The sequence below is a fragment of the Columba livia genome, chromosome 9 (genome assembly GCF_036013475.1).
Source record: "Columba livia isolate bColLiv1 breed racing homer chromosome 9, bColLiv1.pat.W.v2, whole genome shotgun sequence".
Classification (NCBI taxonomy): Eukaryota; Metazoa; Chordata; class Aves; order Columbiformes; family Columbidae; genus Columba; species Columba livia.
In genome coordinates, this window is record NC_088610.1 from 1,033,374 (window position 1) to 1,058,667 (window position 25,294).

The window sequence follows — 25,294 nt, forward strand, 5'->3', positions numbered from 1 at the left end:
GCCCAGGCGGCACCACCGAGCTCTTCATCTCTGCCCATCCAGCTCTATCGTGCTGCAACAGCTCTTCATGCTGAGATTTGTCTTCTCAAAACAGTTTTATTCTCTACAACGATCTAAATCCCTGGACCAACTAGGAAATGAAAGTGGCATGCAAGAAAAGATGCTGGTTTGTTTGTTGGTGTTTTTTAAGTTGAGGACACACAAACCAGAACATTCCTCGTGAAGAGCAGCGACTGACAGGATGCAACTTCAGACAGTAACTTTGACGTTCAGAGCTGCGGGAACCTTCATCTGAAACAGCATCGCCATGTGCACGGTCAGAGGCCACTAGTGGGGAAGGTTCTCAGGTGAAAACGTGTTCTCAGTGTCCCCTCTGCTGCTCATCAGCCGCACGGTTCTCGGTGTTCCAGCGAGGCCAGTTTAACACTGCCAGCAAAACGAGCAGCCCAGGCACCCACAGCGGGGGCAGAAAGAAGATTAAAGGACTGATCTCAATCCACTTTTCACTAACTGGCTGCTGAAGATTGAAGGTTGTTCTGTTCTAAAGCTGATTATACTGATGGTGACAACTATGTGACAGCTATGATTGTATCTTGGAGAGAGAAGCTCCATGAACAATTACAACCATGTTATATCTGAATTTTTAGAGCTCTAAGTATCACTGAGAAATAGAAAAAGGAATTAAAGACCTTAAAACAACATCATTAGAAGTACCATGTTTCCTGACTTGAAGAGCAGATGATATGTATCATAGTCATAGTGGTAATACCAAGTCTGACCATCAGATATTGAGAAAAGGAGGTTTACCATTTACTCGAACTGAGTACAATACGCAGGATAATTAAAACCAAGCTGCTGTGGTGCCCTCAGTATAAATGTCAAACAAAGGAAACAATAAACACCACAAAGCTGGCAGCTGGGAGTGGAAGAGTTATTCTGCAACGGCCAAAAGAACACGAGCCATGGGAGGGACAATGAGGTCAAATTCCTCATGCCAGAATGTGCACTGGGGGTGGAAAGTTGAAAAAGCAGCCCGATAAAATCTCAGAAAACCTGAACTAATTAGAAACGCTCTTGTGCGGCTGAAGGAACGCTGAGACGAAAGCCGTCCCAGTGGAGATGCTCCACAGAGAATCCGCGCTGGCTCCTCTCTCAGCCCGTGACGCTGAATTACACAGCCATAGGAACCACTGGAGAACGGCAGGGCTGCCTCAGCACTCTCCTCTGGGTTTTTCAGAATTACTCCTTGCACTGAGAATAGTCCCAATTGCCTGGCACCTCCCCTGGTTCCACAGAATTCAAGTGTCTGCAAAACAACTTTCTGCAAGCTTAGACCCAATGTCATCAGCTTCACATCGTGTAATTTGTCAGATGGAAATAGAATACTGCAGAAAAGCAGAATGCAGTTATGTATCAAAATAAATAAAGCTCCTGACGGAGATCTCGGAAGGAGAAGAATTCTATATTTGGCCTTTCTGGAGCCAGAATGCCGTGTACTGACCATCTCAAGGGTAAATCTCTGCCATGCTCCACTGAGGGGTAATCTGGAAAATCACGGAAGGATATCAGCAGAAATCATGATGTTCTGTAACAGTATCAACCATAGCTCAGCTGGTTTAAGACTTCAAATACCTTCTGGAGCCTGACATGGATTTTCCTGAAATATCTGCATTCCATACCAGTAGCAAACAGCATCTGCACAACTATGGTTTTCAGTCAGTGACTTCCTCGGGTTTCTGAACTGATCTTTCATTACGATTGACATGAAGAAGTTTCAATTCCACTTTGAGGGGCTGGTAAAATCAGTTCAGGTTAATAATGGCCAGAAGATCCCATCATTTAGGCCTTACTTGTTATTATTGACTCTCCTGTCAACATGGATTACATGTAATCCTTGGAGACAAACTGGAACGTTTTTAAACGTCTTTCCCCACTATGTCCTAAAATAACTTTTTTTATTCCAAATCCCTGTCATTCTGGACAAAAATGGGTATGGAAAATTATGCTGGGAAGATGCATTTAAACAGCTGCCCAAAGCGCACAATTTTACAACAGTAGTGCTGCGGCTTTTGGCCAGAAGAAATTTTCACTCCAAAAATCTTATTTCATATATGCAATTGTTTCCCCAAAGAAATAAAGCTGTTCTTGTTCATGGGACGGGACGGATCTCCTCTGAACTGACACAATGAACTGGCATAATTTAGCTTGAGTTCTCTTGATTAGGCATCCATTGGCAGCTTCTCCCGAACTATGGGGATAACAATTAACTTCAGATGGAAATATGAAATCTAAATTACAGTTGCTAAACCTAAGAACAGTGAAGAGAAGATTCTATTATAATAGGAAATATTCAAATTACATACACAGCACCTTTAATTTAGGAGAGTGGGCTCATTTGGAATGGCAGAGATGTGAATAGATCATGAAGTTTAGCATTTCTTTCTATTCCTCAAACCTGAGCATGAACGACACAAGACTGTACCTTGTTTTCTCTCAAAGTTTATAAACACAACATCTTAAAACAGCTTTTCAACTCCATATGCATCTCTCCTATAGATACAACATACCTCACGTTCCACTGCACTGATTTTACACCCTGAATCTTCCACATATGACTCGCTCAGCTCTTGGAGAGGAGACCGGGAGCTGTGCTTTCAACTTCAACAGAGCGAGGTCTGGCAGCACAAGCAGCTTGGCGAGCGGGCGCGGGGCTCTGAGGAGCGACACCTCGCTGCCAGGGTGCCATCGGTCACACAGGTGCCGGTACATCGATACACTCGTCTGGAACACTCCAGACAAAGCAGTCCGCCAAGTCAAACTTCTTCCAAAACATCTCTTCATCAGGAAACTCTTAGTCATTCTTATCCTGAGTGCAAGTGCTACCTGACCTATTGTTTCCCTAAAGCTCAGTTTACTTTCCCGCCCACCTGCTCTAACGTGGTCCAGCTAAAACTGAAAGTGCTAAAAAAACACATGGAAACAAAACCTTGCTAGATTTTCCTGTTTCCAAGGTCCTGCTCAGTCGCCAGAACCTACACAGAAACTTTCCTTGACATATTCCCCCATGCAGGCTCTGTAAACTCCCCCAACCCCCAGCTCAAAGCAAGCCCCGTTTAAGCAGACAGATGTTATCTTCCAGCACACCCCATGTAGCTCATCAAGCCACCCAGCTCTCCCCCTCCAGCACACACCATCTTTCTCTCTTTCACAAGCCTGAAGCTCCAGCACACGGGGCTGTACCCGTGTGGTGTCCGGAGGCAGCGCTGACACGCTGAGCTGCTTCGGGGAGACATCAGGCACGGAATCACCTTGGAAAGTCAGTAGTGTAGCTACACCAGGGCCTCATCACTCCACATGGGCTGTCGGCTTTGCTGAGTACAGCAGAAGTTAAGTGGGTACTGCAGAGAATGAGGTTTGAAGTTATTTTATCTATTAAATATCTCAGTTTATTGATACTGTTAAAGCGGTCTGTGTTACGGACATAGCAAAAAGTGAAGGAGAAGTGTTACTTATCACTGATGCGAGATAGCACTGCAACTCTGGATGGAATTCAGACAAGTGCCAGTATAACCTTAGAAGGAGAAAGAATGGAAACAAGTGAGATTTCCAAAGCAGCCATTGTTTTGCTTTTCTTTCCTAATGTTCCAGCTCCATGATGAGCAACTTCACTCTATTTAGTAACAACAATAAAGGGGTTTGAAAAGTATTTGCTTCATCTGGTGGCAGCTACAATACAGTAATGACAGTTTACAGGTTTATTTTAAAACAGGTGAGGCAGCAGAGCGGTTCCCAGGCCGCAGTCTCGGCCCTGCTTTCTCACCCTGCTCTGTGTAAACCTCGGGGGAATTTCCCACGCAAGGATGTCCTTTAACAGTTACATTAGCGTGGCAGCGCTCCGTGGGTCAGAGCATCCACTTAATCACAGCCAGGGCTTCTAACATCTTCCATTCACATTCAGACCATGACTTTCCACTGTTCCCTCAAAGATGGTCAACTCACATTCACCTGCAACATTTCAGCAGGTCACGGAAAACAGAGTAAACTAAATAAAGATCCCTAGTAAGAATGGCAACTGATAAAGAACCAGTCTGTTCACAGGCCCCTAATTAAACCCATCTTCTAGTGCATTAAGAGGGAGAAAATAATTCACAAAATAGACTAGATTTTTTCCAAAAGCATATAAATAATTTGTGAATCCAACTTGTAATGGAATGCAGGTGGGACTTGTACTATAAATGGCTTCAGCTCTAGAAAGCATGAACGTTCACTCAACATACCCTGTCCAGTAACCACAGAAAATTCCTCTTTAGGAAATACAAAATCCAGAAATGCTGCATTTTTTTGGCAGAGGATAATCCTAGCATGTTGAACTGCCTCGTCTTAAACACCACCCAGAAACACATGGTAAAAGTTTATGCTGTGCTAGCAACTTCTGTAAGATTTCCAACATTCTTGAAGTGCTCCTCTGTACTGCAGGAAAGCGAACAGCCCAGGTGAGGATGACCTGGGAAACGCAGCGGCACTGCACAAACGCTCACGAGAGAGTCAAAGGCAAGTTTTCAGATGTGTCATGCTCAACACGAAGGAAATATATTGAAACCTAGTGGGAACAATATTTTCCAACTAACTTCCAGAATGGCTTTTCAGCACTCGTGGGCACGCAGGTCCCGCGGCTCCGGGAGGCCCCTGCCCACCCAGCGCCCCCGGCTCGGGCGCGCTGCCCTGGCGCAGAATTCACAAAAGCTACAATGGAGAAAAGGTTCTTCTGGCAAGAGTAAAATATAAGCATTTCAAAACAAAAGATAACAACGACTGTATTTCCAAAAATGTCCAAGCTTCCATTTGCTTCCATCCTATATCTTGCTTTGGCTATCACTCAGGAAGGCTATTAGTATTTTAAAAAAGGGACATGTGCCAGGAGCTCCTTTTAACACAGTATTTTAAAGTTATTCCTGAGAGCTCATCCGATTAGCCCCAGCGAAGTCAGGATTTCACAGCAGGGTGTTAACACAGTTTTCCATTAAAGCAGATACGTACAAACAGAGGCGACCATTTAGCAGATGAATGATACAACTCAACTACAGCTGTAATTAAAGCTTATATTATGACTGACATTTTCCATCTGATTTTTTTTCAGCTGCAATAAATGCTGTAACATATTCATTAAGTTTCTTTTAGCAAAACCTATCCATAAAGCACCAGTGGTGTCACCTCCCCAGGCGCATCTTTATTTAATCACGCTGCTCTTCTCACTCCAGCAACTGAATTCCTTGAATTTAGCAAACAGGCCAGCCAGGTAAACTATTAAAGCTTCAGAACTTGTGGAATTTCGGAGCGCCTGCAGCTGTGATAACACATGGACGGAGCCCAAAGCAGAGAACAGCACACCGAGCTGCGCCTGCTCCTGAGCTCACCAGCACCAGAGGCGCATTACATGGTCCACTATCCGTCTTCCCCTCCTCATTGTTTTCTAAGCCTTCTGTGTGTCCCAGCTCAAACAAATGAGCTTCAGGTGCACTTATTTTATTAGAGCCTGATGCAGAAGACTAATTATTATTACACTGGAAAATCGGACTGTGCTTCTCCTCCACAAGGTGAGAAGGAAATGGAAAACAAAGTATCTCTTGTCAGTATCTTTAAAATAACCAAAGCTGGAAACTTCATCTTTCAAAAGCTATGAAAATCTTAACCAGACAGCAGCTGATTCCGATTTCCAATCTCTTCAAACGCTGCAACAGAAATGGTTAATTTTTAAATCCCAAACAAATTTGGATTATTCCCTCTAATCCCCATTAAATCACATGAAAGATAACGAAAAGCTATTTTGTTTTAATCATTATTAGCAAAACCAGCTGAGACATCTTATCCTTTAATCTCCACTTACTGAAATATTAAGATGACCATACTGGCACTGATTTCGCTACACCTGCCAAAAATGATGAATCTCCCCAGTTTTAAGTATGTTGGCAATAGGGAAGCTGTGGCCAATGTGACCATTATTACAGAAGGTTCCATGTCCATCTGAACACTAGCAGCAAGGTTTTGCCAGTGAGCACAAAGCCATCAGAAAACAACGACCAAACCCAACCCCAAGGCAGATCCCACCAGCACACATTCACATCTTGTCTCACACACACTTCAGATGGTCATCCCGTTCTCCTAGCTGATCTTATAGAAGATACAGGGTGTTAGCACTGGCAGAATCTCCAGCTCTAACAGTCAGCTTAACAAACCGATATCCATGTCACACGAAGTCCCACCTGTAACAGGAAAGGCACAATAACTTTTCTTTATCGCTACCATCCCATATCAAGTAAGATGATTAACCAAGGTGATTAACCAACGTTAAGCTACCCAAGATCCAGAAGGGTGTTCCAGTAGTGTTTCAGACCATATGGCCCATAGAACCTGGGAAAAGGTAGGAATAACTCTTTATATTCCTGTGAATTTTATTTTTGCTCAGCCATCTTTATCAGGGCAGAATATTCATTACACAGTAAAAGAAGATTCTTATCTGCAATCAAAAACTGATCATCAGGGCAACCATGTATGCTGAGAACAAAGACATTTTTGTCTCAGGTCTAAGAAGTGCAAGCGATGAATATTAGAGCAGTGAAGAACACGGCTAATGTCACACGGCGTATCGCACAGCCGGAACTGATCCTCCCAAACATGAAGTACCAGCTGTAAATGATGCATAAGCAAACAGAATATTTACCTAAAACTGTCAAGAAAACCTTGAATAAAATATAAGCTAGAAGAAAACGCTCTCTGAAGAAGTTATAAACTGTAAACAGAAACAGCTGAAATCTCACAACGTAAAAATAAATTTGTTGATGCTACATTTGAAATTTGAAAACGCACAGGGCAAGGTAAACTTGTGAAAACAGGCCAGGCAAACACACTGCACCGGGGTCCGGAGATGGTCAAGAGCACACGAACAGAGCTGCTCTAGATTAAGCCAAGCACACGGCACCGCCACACGAGGCACAGACGGGAGAGGCACAGCCCAGCGGTGCCGCTCTGCACAGCCAGGCGGAACGGTGTCCCATGTGCAGGATGCATCTTACATAGGAATTTACACAAAATAAATACTATGATTTCCAGTCCTCAGAAATGAAGAAAGGATGTCACAATTTCCACACAAAGAAATACATCTAAACAAGTAGATTTTTTAGATTTTCACACCCGGTGAGAAGGAAGCAAGAGCTGCCATGCACCCAAAGTAGGTTTTATCCCCTATAAAAGAACTGTCAGAATTCGCTCTTATTAATGTTTAGTTTTCTCTGTCCGCAAGACCTGCTTGGCAAGCGCAGACACATCATCACCAGCACCCGTGAAGAACAGAGACCTAAAGCAGTTAAGCTGTTTCTCCATGTCTGCACCGACAGCCTGTGGCAGCCCCAAAACAACACAACAGCATCTGCACAACTTTCTTGGGCAGGCGACTCCAGCTGCCAAGCTGGCGCTGCCAAGCGGGGCTGTGGCAGAGCCGGGCTCAGCACCTCCCCTCAGCGCCTACCACACGCTTACCCATCCCGCTGGAGTTACTCGGGCTTTGCTACACCAAGCACCCTTCATCATCACACGCAGCACTTCATGTTTGCTGTTAGCCGTTTCTTTCTGCATAGGAAAGGAACACATCTAACTGCTCAACAGACCAGAAGCCTTGTTTATTTTTAACATGGCATTCCCCGGGGTTATCTCAGTGAGGGAGAGAGAACAACACACTTGTGGACGGGGCTTGGTGCTGCAGCCAACTCTGCGTCCTCTCTTCCGCCTGAGTCACCCCCCGCCCCCCCAGGCTTCTCCACAGCTGGGCGCCCGATTGCTTTGGCTGGGAGTTGTACTTGCACAGTTGGTACCACCTGCTGTAAATTTTCCTATCCTTGTTATCTCTGCAGCAGCTCTTGGCCTTTCGAAAGCTTATTCAGTGAAGAAAGAAGGGACACTTTGTGCTTGATGTTTAAACTGCAAATTTGTTTTCCAGAAACTCTTCAGACTGGTAGTTTTGATTACATTTTAAGAACTCAGAGTGTGACACAATGAACTATCAACTCCTGCTGCTGTTATCATTTAAAGAAAGCCAAACTCTATGCCATTAAATGGGATGATCAGTGGTATAAATACACTGTAATGCCAAAGGCGGCAACGGAATGACTCTGCCTGCTGCTGACAGAGCTACTCTGAAGCTGTGTAAATAGGAGAATCTCCTTATACAGACAAAATCAAGCTGTAAGGCACACGGAACACTTGAGTATTTTTCTGTTCACCCCACTACTAACAAGAGTCAGCACTTTTAGGAACACGTGTTTGGGTACTGAGGATGCCATCAGTCGAGTAATGGGGAAGGTAACAGAGACAGTAGTTGCAGTGGTTACAGAAACCGCTGAATAGATACTCTGGTATTTAAATGAGATTTACTTAAACTCATGGTAGCGTCAAAACTTGACCATTCCACAGAACCAATGGATTTAACATCAAGTGCATTCGGATTTCTGTGGTCAGGAAATACGGGTATGGATCCAAACTAGTCTGGGAGGTGCTGATACACGTTATGGCTAAAAGAAAACCTGAATTTGAGCCCAGAGCCAAATTTTGCTACCCAAACTCACTGGTCAAATTTAAATGAGGTTCTACACTCACTGTGCTGTACAGGTAAACAGACTCTTTTACTGTTCTGTGGTCTCTTCTCAGGGTAGTCGTTGAACAACGAGAAGAAAGCTAATTATGTTTTGGGTACCTTCAACCCGGCAGAAAACCAGCAGGTTTGTGCTACCATGAGGAAGCTGACCACTTGTCTTCTGCCCCTTCCCCCTCCGCCCTGCCCAACACAGGAGCTGCATCCAAAGCACTGAGACGTGGAATGGGGGAGGAAAGTATTTTGAGGTTCCATGTCTTCTGCCTCCTCTCTGGGGAGTAACCAACATCAGGAGGTCGGACGTGTTCTCAGTTACGCATAAATATAAACCAGGACTTCATAATAAAATAACCTGGCATTTAACAGACAATACCTGATCTCCCCAAAAGATACAGAAAAATGTAGTGCTGCAGAACTGCATAAATGGCAAACAGGTAGGATGGGAAAAGCAAATCCATCAGGATCTTTTAAAACACAATTATGTGTTCAAAGATCAGCAAGCAGCAGTAGTCACGTATCCCTACAGCACAGTGCACACACAGTGCCTGCGTAACGTCTGCTTTCATGTCTTAGCAAAAATGGAAATACACACTTCAGAGAAAACACACATCATATGGTTTAATCCAGCCACGTGGCACCGAGATAAGTTTGAAAATCTATTTCTGCACTTTAAATTATAAAATCTTTGAAACTTTTTCTTGTTCTCTGCAAGAAAAGCATTTTTCTACCTCTCTCAGTTTTATGTGTATTTAGAGACGCCCCAGTTCAAAACATTTCCCTGCCTAAATCAGCGGCGTCTTTGAAACTTCTTAAGGAATTTAATAGGTCTGGAAACTCTTAGTAGGATACTAAATCCCCCTATAAATCCTTGGCAAATTCCCAGGCCGCCCATTCTCACAGGGATACATGGCCTAATTACAAATCCATTAAACACGGTGAGTTCAAGGGTCTGCTTAAGCCCTGAAATTATTTGATCCGCCTTACACTAATAGCTTCAGTGAAATAGAGAAGAGTAAAAAAGGACAAAGCCAACAGGAAAATAAAGTGAGAACAGGGTCAGCGAGTAGGCAAACCAAAAACATGAGACAAGCAAATGGGAGCTGAAAAAGATCCGCTTTGCCCTTTCACATTTGAAGGTAGAAAAACTCATGTAAACCCTGAGGAAAAACTGGTCATTTTCTCTCCCAGACGTGACCTGAGAAAGATGGTTTGGAACAGGACAACTCCCCCTGTTCACAGAGTCATTGGATGTTCTCCCTGTTTTCTGTAGGGGTTTTCCCCGTTTTCTATATATACAGTACTCGTGTTAGGCAAGCTTTGCGCTTTGTCGCTGGGGATTAAGAAAAGACCAAAAAGAGACATTCAAGTCATGGACTTTGTTCAAATTATCTCATTGTCCAGAGACACGGAGCCAGCTAATCTGTGACATTGAAACAGAACTTATTTTCCTTGCAGATTATTTGCTTATGTCATTTGGATGGCAAAAAGAAACTCCGATCTAGGGCGCAAGCGGCAAGAAAGAACAGCAAATGTGACTATTGATTTGCCCCGATGCCAGGAAAGGCATCGCTTACTGTTTGCTTAAGTTGTGGCTGATTGCTTTCCAGCGACCTAGACATTACTTATGAATACTTTAATCTGACATCCTACATTTAGACATTTCTTTCCTCTCATTTTTAATACCTTCCAGCCTTAATAATTTTCTTGATTGTAAGTGTACTCAACACTCAGAGCACACATGGCCTTCAGTGTTCAGCATGTCTGTTAGGCTTGCAGTATGTCAATGGCTCATTGTTTTAACAGAAAACGGCAATGAAAAGAATCATACCCTTCAGCAGGGCGCAACCTGATCAGCGGCTGTACCAGTCTTGACATTTTCCGACCCACCGAGAAAACACTCACTTTGGGATCTGTTCTTCAGGGAGCTTGTCCTCCTCATCTACCAACAACGTCCTGCGGCCAGCGCACAACACAGGCGTGCAGCATTTCGGCAGAACGCTATCTTGTACATAACTCCCACACAGCACTGCAGTGCCCTACTGTTTGTATCCAGTTAATTATTTGTTTGCTGTTGTGGACAATAATTCAAAGCGGTGTTGGACAGGATCCTTAGATTTGAGCATGTGAGGTAAAGACACAGAAGACAGAAATATAAATACAAAAAAAACCTCACTTCAACCCACTGAAATAATAAATATTTTTTCTCTTGGTTCTTTGCTTTACTTTTAATTTGCACACTATGGGAGGAGATAGTGTATCACTGACTAATTATTGATGGCATTCTTCACAAGCCTCTAGAGAAAGCAACAAGGGTCGTGTTATCTCAAAGGTTCTGTGGCTCTATGGACGCACCAACAGCCGCTCTCCTAACACGTGCAGGTAACCAGCACACTGGAAGCAAAGCGGACCTTGAAGAGGCAACTCACATGAGAGCTCTGAGCGCGGGCTGGCACCCTCGGTTCTCAAGGGGCGGCCACACCGCGCGGCACAGGCGCCACCAGCGTGCCAGGCACGCTCTGCTCAGGCACCACGGTACAGGAGCTCACCTAAGATTTTACACAGCATTGCTTCAATTTCTAACAAGTGTAGGACTAGTTATTGCCCGGTCACTTCTGGCCACTCTCAGAATCTGTCCTGTGACTCTGAAGATTCAGATCCAGGGCTCGGTGGCACTTAACACGTCAGGGGACAGTTGAGAGCTGCTCGACTTCTGTCAGCTCTTTGTACATTCCGCTCCTAGGCCTCTGGGTGCTCTTTAATGGAATGGACCACCGCAGAGACCCTCTTTTTTCCACAGAAGGTGGGCAAAACATGACATTTTGGTTAATGTCATGACCTCCAGAAAACATCTCACTTCTATCTTAAATTTCTGAACTATTAATACTAAGAATTGACATGTACAATGCCTGGTTATTGCGTTACCATACGATACCTATTGAGCTCTTACTCACCTGACAGAGAAGTCAGCTCAGGGAACGAGGGATGAGCCGCACGGGGGTGACAGGAGCAGGGACCGTCCTCGGGCGGGGCCCAAGTCACCACACCGACAACAATTACAACAATTAATTACAACAATGGCCGCGTTCCTGAGGGCGCGGGGCTCCCGGTCCCCGCCCCGGCCGCGTGAAGCCGCCTCAGCGCCCGACGAGCGCCCCCTGACGGCCGCGCCGCGTCCGCCGCCTCTTCCAGAAGGTTCCAGGCGGGCTGAGGCGGCGGCGGCTCCTCGTTCTCGCCGAACACGCAGCCGGGCAGCACAGCGACCCGGCTCCTCTCCCCCGGGGCGGGCCGCGGTGCGGGACCGGGCCATGTGGCACCACGGCGGGTGAGTGCGGGCACCGGCCGCCGGAGGCGCGGCAGCAGCTCCCGGGGGCACGGCGCCCAGGGGCCAACAGCTGCTCGGCACACGCTGCGCGGGTGGCTCCTCGATGTGCGCGTCTGCAGTAGTTTCTGCTCCAGTTGTTGCTGGAGTGAAGGCCTCTCTGTGCTTGTGCTCGTTTTTGGTTTTGCAGCGCTGTGGTTTTAAAGGTGACCAGAAAAGCGTGACTAAGCCTTGCACAGTCGTACGCACTGTGCAGGAAACCTTGTCGTTAATTCATCTGAGTTCTGTCTCTTACCTTTTGCTTCTGTGTTTATATTGTTACCAACCTCTATGCTCTCTGCGTGTTTCATATGCAGTTCTACCTCACTTCAGTTTTTGCATATTTCTTCCACAAAACCCACCCGCTGTTTTCCCAGTAATGCTCACAAATGCGATTGCCAGGATGGCTGCAGAGAAATTCAGGGCTCCCCAAAGTCTGTTAGGCTGTGCTAACGGAAGCTTGGTGTGTGGCTTTTAGGCGAGCTCAAAAACAGACCAAAAAAAACCCGTAGCTTTTCAGCCAAGCATTTTATCACGCTTGCAAACACCTGCGAATCAGTCACACTGCAAAGCCTGTCGACTCACAAAGACAAAGCTCTGCAACACAATACAATTAGACCTGAATAATTTAGGCACTGAAGCAAATATGTTGAGAGCAAGTCTGTTTACTTTCCTGAATGAGAAATTACCCAGCCCTGGATCCATTACAAACCTACCAAGAAAGAAACCACAAGTGAGTAAACAGCGTGTTAGACTTTAGCATCTGAACTCCTCAGTGCAACTGCGCTGAGCACGCAGGGGCCGCGCGGGGAAGGCGCATCGCCCGTGTTCGCTGTGACACAGGGCTCCAGGGGACAGGAGACCAGCTGCGGTAGGATGGGCAGAGCCACACAGGCAGCATCAATGGTGACTGCTGTTTCTTGAACGCTGACTTTGTTACTTGGGAAAACTGAGCTTTCCCAAAAGGAAATACAACAAGTATCATCAGCATTGTTTCACAGTAATATAAGTGAGTCTTAATTTCCTAAATGCCATCCAGAGGTCATGTTGAGAATAAGGTCTTACTGTTGTCAGTTTGGACCAACTGGAGAAAACAATATTGAATGGGTTATTGGCTTTTCTTCACTTGATAAAGAATTCAAGCGGAGCTGCTGTGACGCAGTTTGTTTTCCTGAAGGCTGGACAGTGCATCCATTTTTGTATGTTGCTCTCAACTACCTGTGGCCACAGTTTTTGGGAAGCGCGCTTCCCTAGCCACTGCTTCTTAAGAGAGAGTACTACCGTCTCCTCTCAACTTAGTACTGAGCAGAAACCTCTGTTTTCAAGGACACTGATGACACTGTGCTTTCCTTAACTCCTCCTTTCATGATCTAACTCCCAGATCATATGCTGAGTTTCCCTTGGTTCTGCACATTTGCCCTGTGTTTGCTGTATCTGGTGTCTAGCAGCAGTCCAGAGCGGTGTCACAGCAGTGCCTCATCCCATTCAACTTACCCCTCAAGGACCAACCTGTGCACTCTTCATCATCTCTTTCTCACTGAAGGCAATAGGATTACTTGAGTGTAAGACAACTCAGGAAGGTTATGAGGACAAACTATTCTCATCTCTAAATGTGAAGGTTTCATTATTTTTTCAGTTCTGGGGTGAACTTTCTGTTACCAGCTTGCTTTTTGTTTCTTTGGCTTTGTGAAATTACAGTACTAGGAAGATGAAACTGAGTAAGAGGAAAGCAAATACTGAACATTTGACAGGAACCAGTACAAGCTGTAATCTGCTTTTTGGTTCATCTTGGCACTGGCTGTACACCTTAGCAATGTGTAAGGAATTTCAACTAATAGAATGACGCTATACATGTCTTATTATCCCTTAAATTACAGGGGATAAAAATGACCAAATAGACTATTGATCTCAGCTAGGAATTTGTAGAAGTTGTTCATATGTGGAGCTTGAAGGTCAGTTAAAGATGGAGCTTCACGTGTGTCACTCACTGCAAGTCTCTGTTCAGCGGTGGCAGGGTGGGTGGCAGGGGGACAGGGGACGTTTGGGCTACAGCACAGGCCTAATACAGCGCCTAGTCTCCTGCTGCAAACCTTGCTGCTCCGGTCGCCCACGGGAGCATCAGCAATAGGTCTTTGCCTGTTCTCGGGCACGGCCTCACACTGGTGAGTGGATGGGAGATTCTCCAAGTAGGGTCCAAACAGGAATCTCGGCGCTTGACTCACGGATCACACCTCTTGTAGCCTGCGGATATACAAATGTCTAATCCCTCTTTCCAAGCACAAGGTTCTCCAAGGGTGGAAATTCTCACGCTGCCTGTCAGACATGTTAGTCATCTTTGGACTATTTACAGTTTTCCAGATGAGTTTCTCCCTTTTCTCTCTCTGTGTGGCAAATTAGGCAGTTACGCCTTTTTTGATTCACCTAGAATTTTTGAAACAAGTCCTTTTTTGCCACTTCAGTTCAGCTTTTCAAGCTCTGTTGTGGTCAAAGCTTTACAATAGGCATCTAGTTACAAAATCACACATTTTTAACAGTTCCTCTGTTCTCATGCTGCTTGATGGGCTGGTTTGCATTAGGTGTCTTTAAGGCAGCAGTAACATCAGGCCTGACCTGCCAGAGCGGTTGGCTTGTTCTAGTAACCAGAGTGGAACTCTGCAAGAACTAATGCAGGAGAGATTGACAGTGAGATACTTACATTAATTTGAACACTGATTCTGGAAAAGATACAATCAGCATTTTCCCCACTCTTGCCTGTAAGAAAATACAGTATTTTTGTTCTCTAGACTTCTTGAAATATTTTTCCTGCATAGTTTTGGCACTTGTGTTGCCTTTTCTGTGAACAAAACCTTATTTGTTCTTGTTTCTTCTTTAGATGTTCATTTTGCAAAAATGCTTCGTTTTTGCAGCTAATGCTCAGTTAGTACCTTTTCGGCCTCCTCTCTCTGTTGTGTCTGCCCTGCGGACCATTTGCTGTGCGGTTCCATAGAGAAGGCAGTACTCAGTTTGCACCCTCCTTGGAGAGGAGGAAGGTTGCCCCTCTGGGGCAGCAGAGATTTGAGCGGCTGTAGCTGGTAATAAAAGATTTCAGAAATTTCAGCTGCCATTTCTGTCTCAGAGGTAATAAAGGTGCTCTCAGGAAGGCAGCATAACTGAGCGTTATATCTGGTTTGAGGAAAGGAATGACAGTAACTCCTTGATGCTTCTGATGTCTGCCGATTTATTAGTAAAAACGAAACTTAATAAAAATGAAATTTAGGAAGAATGAAACAAATATCTTTTGATACTTGGCTGGGGGCAGGTTCTATGAGAGAGCTCGGAGCTGCCTCGCCATGCAAGAAACTGTCTCCCTCCTGAGAAGAAATCACTCAGTCAATGAGGATATAAGATCTTGCAGAGGGTGTGTGACTGCATTAATTTGACAAAGGCAATGAGTCTGCATGGAAACGGGCAGCAAGCATTGCAGACATGCAGCCGCTAACCTTCCCCGTGCATCATCCCTTTCCTTCTCTTGAACGGACTGGAAAGAAATGAGAAGCCGGCGGGGAAGGAAGGAGCAGGCTGCTCTGCGCTCCCGCTCGGCTCTCGCCTCTCCTTCCCCCGGCAGCGCGGCGGGCACAGGCGGCCGGGGAGCGCCGGTCCCGGCTCGGGGATGGGGCAGCTCCATCGGACATAGCGCTCGTCGCCCCGCCTGACTGCGGGCGGCAGCTCCTGCCCTCCCCGCTACCTAAGCGCTCGGGGAAGCTCTGCGAGGTGAAGAGCGTGGTTTGTCGGGGCGGGGGGGCTTGTTTGTTTGTTTCCTGCCCCATCACATTTTTATGATCGCGAAGAGGAAGAAGCCTTCAGGTCACCCGGAGAACTGCTCGGCCGGCAGCCCGCAGACAAGGGCCCCTTTGATTGCCAGCAGCTTCGCTGTGCGGCGGCGAGCAGCGGGGAGCGCCCCGGGCTTTGATGTCCCGGCGATGCCGGCGCCCCGTGTCCCCGCCGCTGGCCGCGGGCGGGCCGGGCGCTGAGCCCCGCCGGCCGCCCGGCGCCCCGCCAGCCTAGCCAGCCCAGCCAGCCCGGCCTGCGCCGCCTTCCCCCGGGACCCGCGGGCGCTGCCCCCCGCCTCGGGGCGCCCCGCGCCGCCTCCGCCCGGCGCTGCTCGGGGATGTGTGTGGCGGCCCCGGGACCGGACCTCTCCGAGCGCCGGCCGGTGAGTACGGGGACAGGGGCCGGCAGGAGCGGGGCGGGACGGACGGGTCTCACGCGGCTTCCCTGCCCCGGTATTCCCGAGGGCATTTCTGACCGTCCCTAAGTTCGGAGCCTCCCCAGCGTGCGCGCTGCGGGCACCGGGAGTTGTGCCGTCGGGGCGGGCAGGGCTGCGGATCCAGCCTCCTGGAGCAGCGCCCCGGGCAGCCCGGCCGGCACGGCGGGACCGAGCCGCCCGGCGGGGCCGCACAGCCCGCACAGCCCCGCGGCGGCAGCGGCCCCTCCCTCCCGCCCGCCCGCCGCGCCACCCAGCGGCGCCACCGCCCGCGCCCGGGGGGGCCAGGGCAGCGGGGCTGGGAACCCCTCGCAGGCGGGCGGCGGGGAAGCTGCCGGGGCGGCCGTGCTGGCTGCGGGATACCCCGTGGCCTCCTCACCCGTTGCGTCTTTTACCCTGCCCGGAGTAGCCCGTCTGCGCGGGGCGCGCTACGCAAGTGATTAAAAATACACCACAACATACTCTTGAGATGCGCTACGTTTTCTGTAGAGACTACGCCGAGAACCAAGTAAGCCACAACGCGATTTTTACCATACACATCCCGAACAGAAAAGCTAATGCATTAACTCCCTGTGCCACCTAGAGCAGGATCAAAATAATTTCAGCTGTCTGTTGTACCTACGCTTCAGTAGGCAGAGGGGATCACAGAAGCACTAAGAGAAATGTAAGGAAACCGTAATACCTAGGCTTATATCTGTTTAAATTCTTCTCATACTTTTGCTGTGCTTGCAATTAGCACATAAAGAAGCTTTTACCTGGTGTTTGTTAATGCAGACGGGATAAGTTCTCTAAATAACTAGAAGTAAAAATGAGTCAGTGCGATGCCTTTAAACACGAGGAGCACTCCTGCGGAACAGAAAGATCTTGGAGGAACTTAGCTGACTGTAAGAACATATTTGCACATGAAAGGTGCGGTGTTTCTTGCTGATCTAATCAACTGTTTTCAGTGCTCTGAAGACACCATCAGTCAGAACATGAGCATCATTTCTTACATTAGGCTCCAAGTATTCAGAGGATTCTGGGGCCTGGTCAGCAGTCAATATAAATAACATGTTTTGCTGTTTAATATGACCAAAAGTGAGAAGGATAAAATGGTTAATCCACTTTTCTACCATTTGTTAGTGCAGGGCAGTTTCTACATAGTTCACTCTTTTACATGGTTCTGTGGGATTTCATTCCTGTGGCTCAGAAACCACTTGCTGATTTGACCGAAAACCTACTCTTCAGAGAAAAAGAGCAGCTCATGAGACAAAAGAAAGCGGTTGTGACGGCTCCTGTGGGCTTGGAAAGCCAGAGGCTGGGCAGACCTCTCAGGACCCAGCACCGCCAGTCACTTTGTGCATCCTGATGTCCAGGGAGGAGCGACAAAAGGAGAGGCAAGACACTGAAACACATGTTCTGTCATTCCTTTAGAGAGACAGTGTTAGTGTGAGTGTCCAAGGATCCACTGAGACACATGGAAGGCAGGATCTGTTGACTCAGGTCCATAATACCCAGTTATTTGACACCTTTATTCTACGAATAACCGTCCACACTTAGTGACACGTTTTTGCAGCACTCGGGGTGAGGTGGGCACCCCAGAGAGGAAGAGATGCTGGAAACTGAGGAACACACATCAGCAGGAACAGAACGTCCAGAGGAGAAGCAAAGACTGGCTGTCTGAAAGACTACAGCAGCCTAGGAGACAAAGATTAATACAAGCCTACAGAACGGTTAAACCAGCTTGAAATACCCGAGTTCAAGTCTTAGACTTGAATGGATGCAGAAGCAGAAGGGTTCCCCTGTTGCTGTTACACGGACATAGAGAGCAGGGAGAAGGGTGTGATGAATACAAGGAGCTGGATGCCCTGACCTGCAACCCGGGCTGACCTTGTGAGGGGCCTGGAGAGTGGAGGTGTTGAGTTTTCATTGTGAAATGCTGAGAAATACATTGCTCTATGTATAGGAATTTTAATCTGTCAGCAGATCAAAGTCTGGCCCTCAGTAAGTGGGAGGAGATGGAGGAAGAGCAAAGAGCTGCAGAACAGCAGTACTGCAAAAGGTGGCCGAGTTACCTCTAAAGAGCGACAGAAATAGTCTCCAATGTGTACACATCCCGTGAGTGATGGGAGCTCATCCGCGCTCGCACCGTTGGGCATGTGTGTGGTAGTCAGTGCTGGTTTAGTGTTCTCACCTCCAAAGAGAGGGCGGCTGCGCTTGGTTCGGATCGCCGGGAGGTTCAGTCTCCGGTGTGAATGTGCTGGGCTCCCAGCAGAGCCTCACTGGGATTTTGTATTTTTAGAGACAGCTGTAAAGCTCTACTCAAGAACTGCTTACATAATATTATAAGAAATGACAGCAAAGCACAATGGCACATTTTGACCTTTGGCATTAGATAAGCAATTGGCAGATTAAGTTAATTTTTATTCAAGCAGAGAGACTTGCTTTTTGCGGGCTTGCAAACTCCTGTACCATCATACAAGGTTAAACCACAAGGGTACGTTTGAAACATAGGTCTGGATTTGTTTGCCTGCCTTTTCTATTTGGTGGCCTGTTCACGGAAGGAAGACCACTCTTCTCCGTAGATGACAAGTAGTGCATGGTATGTACTTGTGTGTGAGTGAGAAGGACAGAATATTTAATGCAATGACTGACGTTCCAGTAATGTTACAAATAATGCGAAAACTCACCCAGAAAACATCTTTGCTATTGTGCAGCTGAGGAGCCAGTTCCAAGACCTGTGGCTCAGCGTCAGTCCTCCAGTGACTTTTCCCTTTTCCTTTTCAGACGCTGGGTTATGGGCAAGTCAGAAAGCCAGATGGATATAACTGAAATGAATACTCCAAAACCAAAGAAAAAGCTGCGGTGGAGTGGCCTGGAAATCGGGCTGGCCGTGGTAGTGATCCTGCTGGCGATTGTAGCCATCACCATGATAGTCCTGTACGCAACCTACGACGGTGAGTACACGGAAACTGTCTTTGAACGTCCACATGCATAGGAGTATAAAAGTTTTCTAAGAAATGATGAAAAAATGCTTAAATAAATAGAGTGTTGTTATGTAGTAACAAAAAAAATGTAAGTCGCACTGTATTAAAATGTTGTATTAGAAAAGACTGTGCTGCATGCTGTGTATAGCTGCACTACATCAAACATCAGGAAAATGACATCAGCTCAGAATTATTTGCCCAATAACACAAAATTATACCTGACCCACTGTATAAAATATGATTAATAGCTACATCATAGCCATATTTCACATGTATGTCACTGGACAGTATGACACGATGATCTGAAAGGTAAAGCTGCATCTACACCTACTGCTGCTGACACTGACACAAAAGGGCTTTTTTCCAGCAAGGACTCCATACGGTCGCTGTGGTGAACACAAGCCATCTGCGTGTTCTGACCGAGCAGTACTTGTGTTTGTAATTACCGCCTCGGGAAGCAAAAACCTACAAAACCAACCCTGCTGCAGAAACCCCAACTACGGGGCTCCTTCTATTCCCTGGATATGGAGCAAATCCCTGGTTTTTCTTTTTACCGGCTGCTGCAGCAAAACCTCATAGTGAGTGAGTGTAGTTACACTGGGAGGTCTGTGATTCAGCAGCCATATTCACAGACTGGAAAGTAATTCAGTTGAGGGGTAAATACCCTGATAATTTCTGGAAAAGATAACACAGGCTAAAATTTCCATTTGGGGTCAAAATAGAATGTTTCCTTACATTGGAAATTAAATGCTTTGTTTCATTTTTAAGTACTTAATTATTCTGATTAAACTTTTTATTATAGTCCAGTTCAATTAGGGAATGGAAAATGCTATTCTGAAGTGAATAATAAAAATGTTTTATTTCTGAAGTCTCAAAAGGAAGCATTTCCACATTCCTGAACCTTGTATTTGGTTGAGGAGACTTCAGAGTGAGTGTCCCAGAGTTCTCAGTTCTCCAAGACTTTTTTGTCATTGGAGGGTACTGTGAAATTCCAACTGACTCTGCAAATGTCTTCAGTCCACGTGCTATTTTTCTCTTACATTTCTTCTTTGTTATACAATAATATTTTGCTCAGCTCTAATTGATGGAATGTTTTACTCTACAAAAATTCCACACGAGTCATTAGCACTGAATGACCCTACAGGGATGAAGAAAACCAAATTTCAATTTAGAGCCTGATCCTATAAATATTCACTGAGTGTAAAGTGTCCATGTTATCTACTGCCATTAAATGCAGTTCTAAAGTGACTTCAAATGAAAATATTTACAGTAGGTTTTGTTATACTGACATTCATTAAGGAATTAAGAATATGATTGTATCCTCTTTCAGACGGGGTTTGCAAGACATCAGACTGCATAAAATCAGGTAAGAATGAAAATACCTAGCTTTCAAATTAACTTGTATATTTTTACGCAGTTACCCCATGTAATGCTCCCATCTAACTGCGCACAAGTACAGCACATTGAGGCACAGGATCTGCAAACCAAAATAATGTTCTTAGCATATTTCTTCTATAAATGTAAAATCTGTGCTGTAGTGTTGTCAGATGTCACAAAGTCATCAGGGTCTGGCTACTCTAAGGCTCAGACTGTCCTGTCAGAGAACGCCTCCAGCTTCAGAAGCGCTTCAAGTCAGTCACAGGTGGCTCTTCCCACACCCACCTCCTCGTCACAACTGGAGCAGAAACGGTGTCTCTGAAGAGGGTGCATTAAATGAAGTCTTGATCGTTGGTAGCCATTCAAGATGCGCTGCTACTGACTGAGGAGATGCAACGTTAACCTGCATGTCCACAACAAATCCCAGATTCTGTAGTCTGACAGGTTAACTTCATCCCTCGGTAACAACTGCATGGAGAACTCTTAGTTTATGTCCTGGTCTGAACTCTACTACAAAGCTACTACAATGCATGGGAGCAAGGCTGAGTTGCACACCACTTACTCCGGTGTAGGTAGCGGGTGGTTTCCCCTGCTCTCCTTACTCTCATCTATAGCTCCCTGTGCTGTTTTCTCCTTCAGATCAGTTAATGCTGCTTTCCCTCTTTGACTGCTCTGCTCCCCAGTGTCCCCAATGTCCCCATTCTCTAACTCCCTGCAGCGCACCCCCCTGCTTACACACAGGGCAGACACCAGTAACCGCTTAGCAAGGTTTGTGAAATCCATTCCAGTGCAGCACACGAAGATACCATGTATTAATAATTTGTGCATTTAAGCAGTTTTTTAACAAATTGACATACTCCGCTAATTTTCCTGAGCTTGGGCAGCACAGACTGATGGAAATAGGGAATTCCAACCTCATACCAGTTTCACTTCTATCCTCCCCGAGTCACTGGTTACTATTTCAGCAGATATTACTTTATTTGTAAGCTATTAAAGGAACAACTGGCGATCAGGAGTACTACAGTAACAATAATTAAAAGCAACTGAGATAAGGTTTTATATTCTTCAGTGACAATTAGAAAATGGAATAAACAAGAAAGAATAGGAACAAGCCCAAACACTGGCTCTTCAAAGCAATCCTGAGGACTAATGAAAAGGATAAAAACCCATATAACACATGGTATATGTATGAATGAACCTGTATTAGAATTAAAATAACAAAATATCCATCAGTGTCACACTTATTATTTCCAGAGCGAAAAGGTCTCAGCGTGTACAGCCATAAAGCTGCTTTGGGCACAAGTTTCAGCTTATAAATAACTTAAAGCGTGTTTAGGATTCTGTCCAGCCTAATTGGTCCCACTGACTTTGCAGGGGCGGTTCGTGTGTCACTGTGCTAATGGGGCTGCTTGGTACCAAAGTCGCATTTCAATGATTTTAATATATCTGTGGTGTCAGCCAAATAACGAAGGGTTATCTTGGGGTTCAGATGTGCGAATTACGCTCTTGAGGAGAATACTCAATACATGGATTTTGCATGAAGCCCCAAGTGGAAGACAAGTGTTCTCGTCTATTGCATTGACAGTATTTAAATTCAAGTTTTGGTAAAAGCTGGTTAGTTGATATTGGCTAACCTGCACTCTCCAGCAGAAATGCTCGGGTAGATGAGAACTTTTTCTGTGACAACAGTAGGCAAGGAAGATTAAACATGTGCTGGCTACAAACAGAGCAGCCCGGTTCCACTGTTACAGCACGGTTTGCTATTACACAGGCTGTTAATAATTTCTCAGATTTATGCAAGATGTAGGTTTCTTGGTTTTTTTTGCAAACGTGACAGGACAGTGCATAAGCAGCGTGTTCTCTCGGTGTCAGAGGATCTCTCTGTCCTACCGTGACTGTCCTTCTTGCTGGACTAACACAGGCCACATCAGCCCCGGGACAGGGCTGCCCTGCAGACGCTGCTCCAGCCCAGCACAGCGGTTCATGAGCATGCCCTCAAAACAGAAATTGTCAGTAATAACGAGCAAACAGGTGGAGCTAGGACAGCAATAAAGTGCAACCATTGAAAGCAGAGCCCTTCCCCTCAGTGCAACAGGGCAAACTGGACAGAAACAAGCGCCAGAGGCTACACAGCCACAGGACAGTGGGGCTGGAGACCATACAGCCCAGCTGCTCAGGATCTCGTCTGGTCAGGTTTTGGTTATTTCCCAGATGGAGATTTTGCAGTTTCCCTGGCAGCCCATTCCCGTGCTTGATCACCCTTACAGACACCCCTCAGGAAACGTATAAGTCTAGGAGTTATGGGCAGTTAAGGAACAGTAAATAGTAATTCACTGTTCACTGACTGGTACTTTGGTCTAGAACATTCAAGCAGGCTTGAGCCTAGTCTGAACTAAATATATTTATTACCTCCCTCTTCAGAGCAAACAAATATATTAATTTCTTGTCTGTAAAGATTCTTTATGCCTTGATTTGCCTCATGTTACAGCCGCCCGAATCCTTGAGAACATGGACACCAGTGCAGAGCCCTGCAACGATTTTTACCAATATGCCTGTGGAGGATGGCTTAAGAGGAACGTCATTCCAGAAACCAGCTCCCGTTATAGTAACTTTGACATTTTAAGAGACGAACTAGAAGTTGTTTTAAAAGGTCAGTGGGATTTATGTTTGTGGACTATATAAAGTTTCTTCTTTGGCTTACATGTTACCCTAATAAGATGTGGTTGTCTAGCGAGGCTTAAAATACAACCAAATATTTCAGGTTTTTATGTTCAGTTCAGGACAAACCTACCACAGACTTTGCTTGGAGAATGCTGTGGAGTTCCGCTGTTGTGCCTGAGCAGTGGAGCTGACCAGAGCTGGCCTCTGTGGCTCCCGGACCGCGCACTCCGACATCTGAACTCCATGCGCTGCCCCAGGCAGCCCAGCCAGGTGAAGGAGAGGTGCCCGCGTCCAGCTCAGCTGCAGGGCTGGGAGCTGCTCTCCGGCACGTCTGGAATCCGCCAGCGCAGTCCCGAAGAACAGGCAGCCAGCTTTCTCACTAGTCACATCATCAACTTACAAGCATTCCTTTTTCCACAAAATGCAACAGAATCAAATTGTTCATATTCCCATCTTTCAGATGAAAATAACAGACAAGGAAGCCAGTTTATACCCGTGCAACATTCTCCAAGCCACTCTCTCCAGACTGAACATCATAATTGTAAAGTGATTGTAAAGTAGTAATTGCAATAGCTCCGAGAGGGTGGGCAAGGGGCTGAGCTGGACGGCTGCTCCTGAGCCAAGAGGCATCAGCTGCACCAGTGGAGGCGCCAGATGAGGCTTCTTAAGGCTCTTTCTTACAGTTTAGCTGTTTTCCAGCACTCTGAAGCACAGCCCAAGCAGAGCCTGGGCACTACAGCCTCACCCCGGCTGCAGCACGGAGATGGGCTCCTTCAGGATCTTCCCAATAAAGAGCAGATATTCAGAGCTCTTTGCCGTTTGTGTGTTTCAGATGTCCTTGCCACACCAAGCAGCAATGATATATCAGCAGTGCAGAAGGCAAAAACTCTCTACAGATCCTGCATAAATGAAAGTAAGTGCCTCCTGACTTTACTGCATGTAGGATATATACATATCATCCAAACACTCCCATCTTCACAGTCAGCTATACCTACATCCTCCTACCTTCTCTGCACAAGTTTTCAGAAATTCTTTGTGAAAATTCAAATGCATCCATTCTATAGACTCAAATATGAATGTCAATAATAAAATCAGTATTTTATCTCCTGTTTTACTAGCTTTGATATTTTAGGTGAGATTACATTACTCTTCAGTTACCAGTTTGCTATAGATATTTAAATTCAAATCCTTTCAGTTAAGTGTGAGTTAACTTCTTCGGTAGAAATTATCAGGGATGAGGTGAGAAATAACTGGCCAACCAGGCTCTGGAAACACAGGGAGATCATTTATTTCAGGCATTTGAGCTGGATGTTGCCGCTAGAAGGTGAAGAAGCAAAACAATTAGCAGTGCTTCCTGAATCATGCTTTCATAGTGTCTGTAATGTTAGTAATACTTCTCAAAACTATTATTTCAAGCTATCTGCAGAATGAAAATAAAATAGTTCTTTGGTGTCATGGTCCCAAGGATTTGCACGTGCTGTTTGCAGGCAAGACTGAAATGGTTTTTAAATGACACGTCAGAGCATAGTTGTTCGTCAGAACATATTCCTATTGTGGTGATGGTAAAGACATATTTCTCAGCTTCATTATTCTGAGTTCATAACAGTATATAAGATTTGTGTGTTTTCCAACGTCATGGTAACTCATTTCATTCTTTCCAAAGCCACCATTGATAGCAGAGGGGGGAAGCCTTTGATCAGTTTATTGCCAGATGTATCTGACTGGCCTGTAGCGACAACAAACTGGGAATCTTCCTATGGTAAGATCATCTCTGTTTATTTCCTTTTCTACATTATTTCTAAGTTACTCTACTTTTCATTGCCTACCAGAGCAGAGGCTGAGTGTACCTTTCCTTTGCTCAGGTGCTGCTTGGACAGCCGAGACAGCTATTGCACAGCTCAACTCCAGATACGGAAAAAAGGTCCTTATTAATTTTTTTGTTGGCACGGATGACAAGAATTCCACAGCACATATCATCCATGTAAGTCTCCTGGGTGGCGTTACCTTGTCTATCATAAAAGTGCAGCAAAATAACTAGAAGCATAAAG

At 45.9% G+C, this 25,294-nt stretch overlaps 2 protein-coding genes across 10 annotated transcripts in view; one reads left to right on the forward strand and one right to left on the reverse strand.

Annotated features, from left to right (window-relative positions):
• GPR149 (G protein-coupled receptor 149) overlaps positions 1-11,744 on the reverse strand; it is an 85,340-nt gene extending 73,596 nt beyond the window's left edge. For 6 of the 7 annotated variants that reach the window (XR_010474563.1, XR_010474562.1, XR_010474556.1 and 3 more), the window contains exon 1: positions 11,593-11,744. The gene's annotated coding sequence lies outside the window, so the exon portion shown is untranslated. Of the gene's footprint in view, positions 1-7,533; positions 11,558-11,592 lie in introns of those variants that run through there. The other variant, XR_010474557.1, reaches the window with a different exon arrangement.
• An 89-nt stretch (positions 11,745-11,833) lies between these two features.
• The window catches only part of MME (membrane metalloendopeptidase), a 37,507-nt gene continuing 24,046 nt past the window's right edge, over positions 11,834-25,294 (forward strand). The window contains exons 1-7 of one of the 3 annotated variants that reach the window (XM_065073376.1): positions 11,834-11,963; positions 19,009-19,178; positions 20,539-20,574; positions 23,074-23,235; positions 24,079-24,159; positions 24,910-25,005; positions 25,109-25,227. In XM_065073376.1, the coding sequence (XP_064929448.1) occupies positions 11,947-11,963; positions 19,009-19,178; positions 20,539-20,574; positions 23,074-23,235; positions 24,079-24,159; positions 24,910-25,005; positions 25,109-25,227 (681 nt within the window). In that variant the 5' untranslated portion in view covers positions 11,834-11,946. Of the gene's footprint in view, positions 11,964-15,427; positions 16,192-18,675; positions 18,824-19,008; positions 19,179-20,538; positions 20,575-23,073; positions 23,236-24,078; positions 24,160-24,909; positions 25,006-25,108; positions 25,228-25,294 lie in introns of those variants that run through there. The other 2 variants (XM_065073377.1, XM_005507172.3) reach the window with 2 other exon arrangements.